The sequence below is a fragment of the Micropterus salmoides genome, unplaced genomic scaffold (assembly GCF_014851395.1).
Source record: "Micropterus salmoides isolate LMB-PRFRI ecotype aquatic unplaced genomic scaffold, ASM1485139v1 Ms_hic_scaffold_15, whole genome shotgun sequence".
NCBI classification, from domain to species: domain Eukaryota; kingdom Metazoa; phylum Chordata; class Actinopteri; order Centrarchiformes; family Centrarchidae; genus Micropterus; species Micropterus salmoides.
This window is the reverse complement of record NW_024040596.1, coordinates 28638915-28651529: the sequence shown is the minus strand read 5'-3', so window position 1 is coordinate 28651529 and position 12615 is coordinate 28638915. Positions and strand designations below refer to the sequence as shown.

Here is a 12615-nt window from a genome sequence, read left to right as displayed (position 1 = left end):
CTACAGTATGTTGGCTTTACAGGAACCAGGCTGCAGAATCTTAAGTGTAACAATTTGAATAATAGCTTTTTTAAACCAGGGGTAGAACAAGGCATAGATCACAGGGTTTAGACAGGAGTGAAAATAGAACAGATAGAGCACATAAGATGCAGATGAAGCATTGAGTGCATTGTCACCTGCAAAAGAGACACAGTGAACTGGGCACAAACATATTAGGAACACAAGTACAAGGATGCCAAGAGTCCTGGCTGCTTTCAGCTCAGATCGCTTTGCTGTAGGAGTCACTGAACGTTGGAGTGTGACAGCTGTAATATGAGAGCACATGGCACGAGCCTGAGACACAGCCACTACAAACACTCTCATATACAGAACTATGATGACAGTAATGGGAACAATAAAAGTCAAAACAAGGTCAATAGCTTCTGCGATATAGTTAATAATGATCATACACTCTCCGTAGCAGGAATCATATCTGTCTGGTTGAGTCAGGCCATATTTTACAAAGAGACTGCTGTACAAAACAGAACAGAACCAACACAGACAAACACAGAGTTTAGCTCTTCTCTCAGTGATTCTGGTGGTATAATGCAGAGGGTGACAAATAGCAACATATCGGTCAACTGATATGAGCACCATGTCTCCTACTGAGGCAGAGGTAATTATGTACGATACATACTTATACAGAGAACACATGAGGTCACCAAGAAACCAGCAGGATGTTTTTCTAAGGATTTCTCCCGGCATCAGCAGGAGGCCCACGAGAAAGTCTGAGACAGCCAGAGAGAGGAGGAGGATGTTGGTGGGTGTGTGGAGCTGCCTGGAGGGAAAGAGTAAAGTATCATCACACATAGCATCAGACAATTGTGGGAAAAATACTTGCTAAAAGTAAATGAATCATATTTATAAAAAGTAATAAGTAAAGGCTCTTCTGAGAAATTGATCTTTGCCTGAAGTGGAAGACTGAGATGATGACAAGCAGGTTAAGAGCCACAGTGAGCAGAGAGATGGAGGACAGAAGAGTGTTCAGAAATACAGCTTCGGACCGAGGAAGTGTCGGCTTCCTGCAGGAGGTGTTAAGGAGTTGTGGAAAGCAGAGCTCTGCTCCGTCATCAATCTCCATTAGACAGAGAGAGAAGGAAAGGAGGAGCTGCAGCTCTGGCAGCTTCTGACCAGAACACTTTATCATACAGTTGATTTATCTCTTTCTGACATTCAGTTTGTCCCTCCTCTCTTCTCGCTCTCAGTCTGTATTGGACACTGATGTCCCCCCTCCCTTCTTCATATCACACCATCATCACTTTCTCTCCGTATTCTCCACTCTTGTTTGTTTTCCTTTTTCCAAGTTCCCGTCCAAAATTAGGTGGCTTGTTGAAGCAAAATACACTCTCATGCTTAATCTTATATCTTTATTGTTATTGCACTTCAAATCGATTCAGTATTTACAGGGGATATCATTTAAACTTCCTTTAGTACATTAATTTAGGCCAGATGGGATACACAATCCCTCCACCATGTTGTGATTCTGTTCTGTTTAGATGAGCCTGAGACCAATGGGCATCCTAACTAAGATGCCAGTCCAGCGACATCTCAACTTGCTGCTTTCAATGCAAAGGAGCAACTCATCAACTCCAAGCTCCTTCCAGATATCCGAGTCCAGACACTCTGGAGAGGAAAGCAATTCTATTCTGGTATTCATAAACTCATTCTCTGTGTCAATAATGTTTCTTTATCTCATTATACATGTTAAATGCACAACCCAGTCACACCTCCATTGCTCTGCCTCTAGGTTGCGGGCATCCACCAGAATAATCCGTCCCTTTCACTTTAAAATTGTGACAAAGAAACCAAGATGGTGGCATATGGTACCACTGGAGACAAGACCAGTCTATCTAGCAGTGTGTTGGGTTTTAGTGCAGTCTTCGGCCTATCCCTGGCTCCGTGTATAGTCAGCAGGAGGAAATACCCAGAGTCAAAGTACAAGAGACAGTGCTGAGTAACTGTACTGAGCAGGTCGACGATTGGATGTGCCGGAATTTTCTTGATTGAATTGAACTAAGATAAAATTGAAGCTATTGTTTTTGGAGCCAGGGAGGAACTATTGAAAGTCAGTGCTCCACTTCAATCTGTAATGTTAAGAACCACAAATCAACACTGTTAGCAATTGATGTAATTTATACAGTAAATCTTACAACAATGTATTGTATTTGTGTTTTTACTGTAAGTGGCAATGCATCATGGGAAATTAATGGACAGTCCTGTATTATTATTGTAACTACACTGTACACGCCGAGTTTTACAATGGTTTTACATGCACCGCGTTGCATCATGGAATCACCGCGATCGGAATTTTGAATTTTTAGGCGGTTAGTTCTAAACGGACATTCGAGAACGGACATCGTTCAAGAAGAAAAAAAAGAAGCAAACATTCTGGGACGAAGGTAAGTTAACTTCACGTTATGTAACTTACTGTTACCCTTTTTTATATCATATAACGTTATTATTTCTGATAATCTGAGTGGATGGTGACGGTTTCGTCTGCTTTGATTTTCTAACATAAAGTCGGCTGTCCCCTTGTGGTTTAGCTAAATTGGAAATAACGTTAGGGCATGGGCAGAAATAGGTGCTTTTATGATAAGGTAGCTAACATTATTAACGCGCTTCTTCCTCCATCAGTCCCATGAAATCAGGTATGTACTGGTAGTTGCTAACGTTAGCTACCTTGTTCATCACAAACTGATGCTATTTTTAATCTGCCTGAAGTAACGTCAACATGGTTTTTTCACTGTTTGGATGGATCGGCTAGCTAGCGCGACTGTCATTTAGGGCTGTCATTTAGAGAAAGAGCGCCTGCGAGACGAAAGTGAGAGTGAGGTCTGCTCTGCGGTCTTGGCGATTAGTTGAGATACGCTGCCAAATAGGTTTAATCCTAAATAAACTACCTATAACGTTACAAGTAGTTATGTCTCTTGGTATTAATTTCTGCTGTAATTGACGTAATGTGCAAAATGCGCAACCAGATGTTCGAATATATGTGGTTTTTTTTGGAGGGAATAACGTTATTCGAACGTCAGTATTTGAGCAATTTTTCTGTTTGTAAGTTTTTTATTGCGCTCTTGACTTCTGAGAAGAACGTCACGTCTGCCTCCTGTCAGTGAGTTAGCCGTAAAAAGGTAGCTTCTATGTTTGCTATCTTCTTATAACTGTTAAAGCATATCAAGAACAGATTTTATAACATTATCGTATATATTTCTATCGGGGTTTTTTGTCCGTTTTGCCGAACATTTTCAGACAACCACCACGTGTTGTGAGGGTGAGCTCGACCAACAGCCAACTAAAGTTAGCTAGCTGCTAGCAAGCTTCACACAATTCCAAAATGTTCACTTGCAAGTTTAGCACATGTGGTAAGGAATTTAATAGAGTTTGTGAGTTTACTCAGCACATTAAGTTGCATAGTAATAGTGCTAATTACAGATATCAGTGTGGTGTGCCTGAATGCTCCAGACAGTATGTTAAAATTCCTGTACTTAAAGCTCACATGTACAGAGACCACAAAGCAGATGTGCCTTTGAGGAATAGTCAGCGACCATGTACTCCTATACAATGTGACTTTTGTGCAGTAAGGTGTGAAACATCATCTTTACTAGTTTGTCACTTGAGGTCACATTTGCGTGAAGGGTTACACGTTGAATGCCCATTTAGAGGATGTGATAGAAGGTTCTCTGTTTTGTCGAGTTTTGCATCCCATCTTTCTAAGAAGCACCGCAATGACAGTGTTGAACATGTAGAAAACCCCTCTAATGTAGAAAGACCTGTTGCCAGTGAATCAGTGAGTGAGTGTGAACCATCTAACGTTAATTATTCTGATGATGAGCAAGAAGTACCTGTTGCAGTTGATGAATCTGTCTTTCTTCAGAATATCACACTTTTCTATCTAAAACTTCAGGCTAAACTACTATTGCCGGCTACTACAATACAAACTATTATTGAGGGATATCAAGATGTCCATCATGTCAGTCTGACAAATCTGCTTAATACCTTGAGTGAGAAACTAACTGTCCTTGGAATCCCAGAGGCCACAATTAGTAACATTATGGATGAAATGAGAAAAGATGATCTCCTCACAGCCTGTAACAGTGGGCCTTTGAGCACAGACCAGAAAAGAAAGACGGCTTTTAAAAAACATTTTAATTATGTTGAGCCGGTGCCTCAGTTATTAGGTATCAATGAGAAAGGTAAGGAATCGTTTGCCCAGTATGTGCCTATTAAAGAAACATTGGCTGCACTTTTTAAAAGCAAGTCCATGCAGGAACAGTATGCAGCAACACATTCCACACCATCATCAGAGGGTATTTTCCAAGATGTAAATGACGGGAAGGGAGCTCAGTGCAACCCTTTATTTAAAGCGGAGCCATCTTCTCTTGGTCTTATACTTTATCAGGATGCATTTGAAGTGGTTAATCCACTTGGTTCTTCTAAAAAGAAACACAAGATTCTAGCAGTTTATCTCACTTTAACAGATATTTTGCCTCATAACAGATCATCCATAGATCAAATGCAGCTTGTTCTCTTGTGTAAGGAGCAGGACTTCAAATATTTTGGGATGGACAAGGTATTTGAGCCCCTCATTAAAGACCTGAAAGCTCTTGAGGAAACTGGCATTGAGATAAATAATGGACAAATTGTCAGAGGTCGACTGTGTGCTATTTCTGGTGACAATTTAGGGTCTCACTGTATTGGCGGATTTGTTGAGAACTTTAGTGTGAGCCATTATTTCTGCAGGTATTGTGATATAAAAAGATCAATTTTTGAGAGCTCTCCATTATTATGTGGCAACAAGCGTACAGAACAGTCTTTTCTGAATCATCTACAAGAATTAGAAAACACTGGTACAAATTCTGAATGTGGTATCAAGTCAAACTCTCCTTTTAACCAACTGTCCTTCTTTCATGTTTGCCAGCCTGGATTACCCCCATGTCTTGGCCATGACCTGTTTGAAGGCATTGTTTCCTGTGACCTTAGTTTGTTGATTGGTCATCTAGTTGAGGAGAAACATTTCAACTATACACAACTGAACAGGTGCAAAGATCAGTTCAACTATCAGGGAAATGATGCCCAGGACAAACCAGCCGATGTTTCACCAGGTAGCAGAAGACTTGGTGGACATGCAGTCCAGAACTGGTGCTTCCTGCGTTTGCTCCCTCTCCTGATAGGAGATAGGATTAGGAATCCATGTGAGAATGGTGCCTGGCAACTTGTGCTGCAGCTCAGAGAAATTGTAGAGCTCATTTGTGCACCAGCAATCACTACAGATCAGGTTGCTTACCTTAAAATACTCATTGAGGAGTATATCTACTTTCGAAGGCAGCTCTTTCCCAATGAGCCCCTGAAGCCCAAACATCACTATTTACTTCATTATCCAGAGCTCATTACACACTTTGGTCCCCTTATTCGCCTTTGGACTCTCAGGTTTGAGAGTAAGCACACATTCTTCAAAAGATGTGCTAGGAAGTTACATAATTTCAAGAACATCTGCAAGACAGTCGCAGAGAGACACCAGCTCTTCCAGGCATACTTGAGTGCAGGTAAAATGTTTCAGCCGAGTGTGTTACTGGATAAAGAGATGACATTCTATGTAAATGACTACAGCGACAAAATCAGAGAGGCTGTTGTTGGTTTGCATTTTGAATCTAAAGATACAGTAGCATCTCACACAGTGACGGTGAAGGGCACATCATACAAAAAGGGCATGTTTATTTTGCTGGGGAAAACTGAAGAAGAGTTGGAGGTTGGCAAGATAGAGCTGGTCATTGTGCACCATGGCTCTGTGTCATTTGTCTCAGAAAAATATTGTTTTGTTAAGTTGAGGGACATTGGGGTCTATAGTGTTTTGGGGACACCTCAAGAGCAGTTTGTTTGCATGAGGCATGATGATCTACTGGATTATTATCCTTTGCCTGCCTACACAATGTGTGACATTACAATGATCTGTCTCCATCACTCCTTTGCAGAGACATGGCTGCAGCACAAGAGGAGCTCAGGAGGGCTGTCTTGGCAGTACTCCCGGACCTCCCCGCAGACACACTAACTACCTTGATGGCAGGCCTGGAAGAACTTGGTGTGGAGAACAAGGAGGATGTGAGCCTTCTAAGTGAAGAAAATCTTCTGCCCTTTCTCCGTGTGGTCCAGTCTAGAAAGCTTCTCCGTGCCTTTTCATCTCAAGGTAACCGTAGGTTGGGTGGTTCGGGTTCTATGGGTGGTTCTGGGATGGGGGTGGTCATCTGCATGGAGGGATGCAAGGCACTTTTACCCTTCGTCCTATTTAATGATTTAACTGTTACTGTTAATTCTAAGTATATTAGGCTACACATCGAAATGTTCACAGTTGAACTTGTAAACCTAGGGTGCGTTTGTAAATTCACTCCAAGCACCCTCAGCATGTGATTTGTTTTTTTTATATGGTATGATTGTGGCGTGATGTATTAACTGATGTGTTTGGCAGATTGTGAAATCCACTTTTGTTTTGTGCCCTAAAAGTTGCAACATCGATGGCCAAATGGAATTCCCACCCTTGTCACCAATCAAATTTTTTTTTGAAGCGTGACATGATATGACCTTGGCTGTCAGGTGGCTTTCTACAGTTGTTTTTGGGGCTACCACGACAAAAAGTTTGAAATAAAAGAAAAATTAATGGTTTTATTTTATAGAAAATATGATTGGTGTTTAAATATACCATAATATGTCTGGATCATAGGGGTCTAATGGTAAATATTTTTTCAGGTTCCTTCTCAGCCCTGTCTCCTCCTGGCTCTCCACAACTCTCCTCAACCCTGTCCCCCGTGGGAAGTCCACAACTCTCCTCACCTGAGACACCCCGAACGTCCAACCCAATGCCCTCACCACGCACACCATGGCCTGTACATTTTAAGGTGAGGCGGGTCTTGGCGATTTCTAAAATATATTTCTATTCTACTCAATAGGGATGCACCAATGGCAAAATTCTGGGCCGATGCCGATGTTCAAAATAGCAATGTGGCCGATGGCCGATGGCAATGGCCGATGTTTGTTGTTTCTCAGATTATGTTATAAGATTGGGCTTCATTTGAGTCTGATGCTGAAATTGACTATAAATGCACCCGTAAAAGCTTATATCCTTGTATCCTCTCTTTTTTTTGCCATTTTCTGTTTGCATCCTTGAAGGTTAACTGGGAGAAGATGACGCCAGAGATTCAGTCAGCCATTGCAAATTCTACTAGACCGAATCCTGCTGCCAGAAGAGCGATGGTCAGAGAGCTTGTCGATCAAATGAGGGTGCACAATGCAAATCCAAATAGAGGGATCTGTTTGAAAGTTGTAAACGATATAATACAGAAGTACCCCACATGTTTTGGGGATGTGGATGATGATGAAAATACAGCTGGGGCATCGCTCGTCCAGCAAGTAAAAACCAGAATCGAGCATGTCAACCGAAACAACACATTGGCACGGTTAAGGAAGAATAAGCACAGCAATCGGCAGGCGAGGACAAATGGAAGAGGTCCCGTTGATCAATATGGATGTGTCCGATGGGCACCTCAAGAACTCCCCTCAGGGGAGACTGATGAAACCCTACAAGAGATGAAGACTCAGATGCAGCAGCTATATGCCCAGGTAGGAATAGTGGAAATTATATTTAGGCATCCTTAGACACAAACCTACATTTTATTTTTGAGTATTGATGCATCCAAATTTTGACTCCCCCGACCCCTAGGAAGGAATGTCAGGCATGGAGAGAGGAGCGCTTCAGAGATGGCTTCAGAGAACCTACATTCTCCAGCGTTGTGATCTCAATGCTGACCCTCCACACAGCGTCTCAAAAATTAAGGATGACTGGCCCTTTCTCTTCTCCTTGAAGGGCCTGTTCTCGCATTTCAGTGAACTGACCGGAATTCCAATCCAGGAGAAGCTGCCAGCTGCCATAGACAACAGGAGTCAGAACATCATAGAGTACTTCCAACAGCAGAAGACACCAGGAGTGGGGAAGGTTCTGGAAGCCTACGATGAAGAGAGTGGCAACAAAGCTATCTGCACCATTATGTGCCTGCTTGCTCACTTCAAGGAGGGGGATGGTATCTTCCTTACGGCTGATGTGAGTATAACTTGCAGTGCATATCCATAAATTAACCATTCCCTCACTCTCTCCCTCCCATCTCCGTCCTGCTATTTTGTAATTGTTAATTACCAGAAATCAGTCACCAGCCCCATCCTTTGCTATGGACACTTTGCACAAGTTATTCTAATATTATATAGACTCTGAACAGCCTGAGTATCAGACCAAAGCTAGCGCTTCAGTCTGACACCCGTCTCATTCAAAGCGTTTACAAAGTTGGAGGGCTTTAGATACCTTTTCAAAAGAAAACTTCCCATTTCCAAAACGTCGCCCCTTCTAAAAAAGCTCTCCATGCAGAATACTGTACTGGTTTCAGAGCAGTTATTCCAGTAAACCGTCTGTTTTTTACTAAAACTGCCTCAATCTATATTCTCCGTTCTCCGAGGCAGTCAGCGCACAGGCAGATATTGCTTGAAAATGGGCCCTGGGCTGATTGGTTCATCACGTTTAGTCCCGTCCACCCCCAGCGGTCATTGGGCTAACATTCTTCCGGTCTGGCTGTACTTGTTGCTCGGAATGGGGAATGCAGACCCGAGACGGAGCCTACTTAGCGAAGTGGGCTGAGTCCGTGGTCTGATCCAGGCTATACTCTGATGGGTTAGCCATTGCTTCCTGCCATATAGTTCATAAAATAATTTTAATTTACTGTTTTATTGACATGGCATCCATATTTAAAATAAATATTTGCCATGTGCAGTTGTTTCTAGATTTGGCACCATAAATTGAAGCTGATTTTCCCCTTGGTGTTGAGTAGAACATTACAGCTCTTGGGGCAAGTTTTCTTTGTCGTTGTTTACTCAACGTACTCATGGTTAACTTATGGTTTTTATTCTCCAGCCCTCTGCCACGGCTGCTGATATTGAGAGAGCTGTCAGTCTGCCAAGCACACCTCGATTAGTTGTACCAGGTATAATCTTCCCTTATTTTGTAGAAGTTAATTCTTTAATGAATTCATGTGGTTGAGGGAGGACTGTTGCGCCTAAAAAATGTCTTTCTTTGAGTTGTTGATGGAGGGTGCGGGGGTCAAAGGAGATAATGTTCAAGTGGAGGTGTGCGAGTCTTTCTCCACTTGAACATTAATGAATTCATGTAGGTGGCAATAGTGTGTTGTGCAGCTTTTAGTTATCATATTGTTAATGGGTTTCAGGAGAGATACTGCGCGGTGCAGATATGTGGGTTATGTCCATGGAAGGAGCATGTGTGATGGGGCCCCACAGCAACCTCCTGCATGGATTGGCAGCAGTCTTCGCTGCCTACTATGTCTTCAACTTGCAATATCCAGCAGAAGCCGCAAGCACACTTGAATTCATTCAGAGGTGAGTTTAAAAATGGCATTGTCATAAAAACGAGAAACTTAAATTAAGAAACACGTATTAAAATTAAGAAACTCGTATACAAAATGTGAGCGTACGAGTTTCTTAATTTGTGATTTGTAGAATAGGATTTGTGAACCTGCAATGAAGAATTTGAGAAGGTGTAACTGTTGTGTTTGTGGGAGAGACAAAAAAGTCTACAAGTTTGCAACTCTTAAAACATTTCTCTCTGAGACTTCAAATTTCTTCTTCAAATATACCTCCATAAGCAATGACTTGATATATGAAGGGAACTTTTCTGTAATTTACATTTTTTGTTAGAGTTTGGGATGTCAGTAAGTCACTTAATACAAATACAAAAGCATATTACTTCGCATTTTGAGTGATCAGATTTTACACATTGCTTTGCAGTTATAAGAAAAAAATCTAATTATGCTATCCAATTTAGTGAGAAGGGGACGAGCGAGGGGATGGGGAGAGATGGTTGACGATCGCACACACAGACACTCACTCAATCTCTCACAGGCACATACTCAGGGGTTAAAGTATTCCGGCACCATGCCGGATCTCCGGCGTGACACAGTTGTGAAGAAATTTTCAGCAGGATAGATATTCGTAAAGGTTTATCATTTGAGTTCCCCAAAACCTATGGCAGCTCTCACACACAAAAAACGTGTTTAGCCAATCAGAAGCAGAGTAGGGTTGGACTTGTGTTTGCTAGCTATAACAATGTGCAGCTATCCAACAAGATGAAAGTTTTCTCTCACTCACAGATGCGTGATGTGCGAGTGCGTGGAAAAATAGAACCAATTCCTATTTTAAAGCACGCGTGTGCTGGGTCTGCGCTGTCCACGTTCCTGGTGTAGCCAGAATCGCTGACATCGGTTGAATCCACGAGTGCGTAGAATTCAGCGTAATACTCGCGTGTAGAGGCCCGCTGTAGCTCGGGTGTTAAAATCACAGTTTAGAGATCTTTCTATTTGTAAACAATGCTCATGAATTTAGACCTGAAAATAGACCTACCCCTCCACATCTAATAGTCTGCTCGTTTGGGAAATGGCTGAGGTAAATATGAAAGTAAATTGAATGAAAATAATATTAAAAAAATATACAGGCCTATATAAAATAGGAAAGCAGATTTTACTGATGCAAAGCTTTTAAAGGGAGATGCATCACGGTTTCAGCCCAATTTCTATCCGATGCACACCACTCCAACCGGTGCACTCGCATCGCAGACCCTTGCATCGATCGTGCCAAGCCACAGACACACATACTCATATAGCCTACAGTGACTCTCAGTCTCACACACACACACTCAGTCATTCATAAAGATCCCTTAATGTTTCATGTCATGGTTATGACCATGTCATATCTGTCTTAAATGTTACCTGATAAGTGTGTTTTTCCCCCCTGTTTTCAGAGCCTTTTGCGGCATAAATCCCCAGACGGGCAGCAAGGCAGAGAAAAGGCGAGGGCTGAATGCACCAGTTTGCACACTTTTGAGGAAACTGCTGGATTTTGAATTGGTGGGCAGGGGAAATTAGAGGACATTAGTGGGCAGGGGACATTGGGGACATTAGTATGTTTGACAACTCATGTTCAACCAGTTTGGTACACTAATACTTTGTGCATTGTGCACTCTGTTTTTTAAGAGAAAATAAAAATATATAAAAAAAAAAAAAAGTTTTTTGTTTTTCTTTGCAGAAGTCTGAAAGAGAACATTTATCCAAGTTACAACATTTAATTGTAATATTTACAATATTCTGTCCTGTGAAATTACAGGAAATTCCTGGCTACTGAGTTGCCGTAAATATAAAATTTTGCTGTAATATTTACAGTATTATATCCTGTGAAATTACAGAAAATCCCTAAAATTACAGGAAATTCCTGGCTACTGAGTTGCCGTAAATATAAAATTTTGCTGTAATATTTACAGTATTATATCCTGTGAAATTACAGGAAGTACAGTACCTTGTTGTAGTTATTTTACAATAACAGTCCTGTATACTGTTTACAGTAAATTTACGGCAACTATTAGCCAGGAATTTCCTGTAAAATTACAAGAAATTTCTAACAGTGAAGCCAGAAATCTTGGTGTAGTCATGGACTCAGACCTGAATTTGAGGAGCCACATTAAGACAATTACAAAGTCAGCCTACTATCACCTGAAGAATATATCAAGGATTAATGGACTTATGCCTCAGCAAGACCTGGAAAAACTTATCCATGCATTTATCTTCAGTCGACTTGGCTACTGTAACAGCGTCCTTACAGGGCTCCCTAAGAAATCCATCAGACAGCTGCAGCTGATTCAGAACGCTGCTGCTCGAGTCCTCACTAAGACCAAAAAGGTGGATCACATCACTCCAGTTCTGAGGTCTTTACATTGGCTTCCTGTATTTCAGAGAATTGATTTCAAAATCCTGCTGTTAGTTTATAAAGCACTAAATGGTTTAGGGCCAAAATACATTTCTGATCTTCTGCTTCATTATGAACCATCCAGACCTCTCAGGTCATCTGGGACAGGTTTGCTTTCTGTCCCCAGAGTAAAAACTAAACAAGGAGAAGCAGCGTTCAGTTATTATGCTCCGTATATCTGGAACAAACTCCCAGATAACTGCAGGTCTGCTGAAACTGTCAGGTAATTGAGTGAAAAGATAATGAGAGTGAGACTGAACAGAGTGAAGGAAGTGGTCTTAAATCTCACGCCTGAGTGATTTGCAGGAACCTCTGTCCACCTGTAAACGTGCAGGTGGGTCCAGAGTATAACTGGATCAAAGTGGCCTGCAGACAGACATGTCCTGGTTTCTCTGTAGTGTCCGAGGGCTTTTAGAGTTTCAGTGGATCCAAAGATTTCTATGGACCCGAGTACAGACTAGCTAGAGAGAGTAGATTAAGTGTACTTCTCTGTTTATTCTTTTTCAAAACAACTGTAACTCAATTTTTTGCTCAACCTCTAAGCCTGTTTTTATTTTCCATATAACTCTTTTACCCCTGATTGTACACTGCAATGTAATTTTTATTATATTTTAATGTGTATTTTTTCAATTTCCCTATGTTGCTTTTAAACGTTTTTATATTTCCCTGTTGCTTTTATGTTTTATGTAAAGCACTTTGAATTACCTTGTTGTTGTTGAAATGTGCAATACAAATAAA

The 12615-nt window shown here is 41.4% G+C and overlaps 2 protein-coding genes across 4 annotated transcripts; one reads left to right on the top strand and one right to left on the bottom strand.

Annotated features, from left to right (window-relative positions):
• LOC119903515 (trace amine-associated receptor 13c-like) lies at positions 1–1120 on the bottom strand. Its single transcript, XM_038719749.1, has 2 exons — positions 948–1120; positions 1–817 (listed from the first exon to the last, which is right to left on the bottom strand). Exons 1-2 carry the CDS (start codon positions 1118–1120, stop codon positions 1–3), a joined length of 990 nt encoding a protein of 329 aa, XP_038575677.1.
• Positions 1121–2154: 1034 nt separating this feature from the next.
• Positions 2155–11122, top strand: LOC119904620. Of its 3 annotated transcripts, none has more exons than XM_038721436.1 (8): positions 2155–2438; positions 6009–6220; positions 6778–6926; positions 7198–7647; positions 7748–8125; positions 8984–9053; positions 9294–9462; positions 10880–11122. In XM_038721436.1, exons 2-8 carry the CDS (start codon positions 6013–6015, stop codon positions 11001–11003), a joined length of 1548 nt encoding a protein of 515 aa, XP_038577364.1. In that variant the 5' UTR covers positions 2155–2438; positions 6009–6012; the 3' UTR covers positions 11004–11122. The 3 variants fall into 3 exon arrangements, 2 of the variants coding, with proteins under 2 accessions (XP_038577364.1, XP_038577365.1); XM_038721437.1 differs by lacking the exon at positions 2155–2438 and adding an exon at positions 3071–3170; XR_005444729.1 differs by lacking the exon at positions 8984–9053 and having other exon boundaries at positions 10880–11007.
• The last annotated feature ends 1493 nt before the right edge of the window (positions 11123–12615 follow it).

Coding starts and splice junctions, on each gene's coding strand:
- LOC119903515 (XM_038719749.1), bottom strand. CDS start 1,120: ATGGAGATTGATGACGGAGCAGAGCTCTGCTTTCCACAACTCCTTAAC. Junction 818..947: donor ATCTCAGTCTTCCACTTCAG/GCAAAGATCAAT, acceptor CTTTCCCTCCAG/GCAGCTCCACACACCCACCA.
- LOC119904620 (XM_038721436.1), top strand. CDS start 6,013: ATGGCTGCAGCACAAGAGGAGCTCAGGAGGGCTGTCTTGGCAGTACTC. Junction 6,927..7,197: donor CATGGCCTGTACATTTTAAG/GTGAGGCGGGTC, acceptor GCATCCTTGAAG/GTTAACTGGGAGAAGATGAC. Junction 9,463..10,879: donor ACACTTGAATTCATTCAGAG/GTGAGTTTAAAA, acceptor CCCTGTTTTCAG/AGCCTTTTGCGGCATAAATC.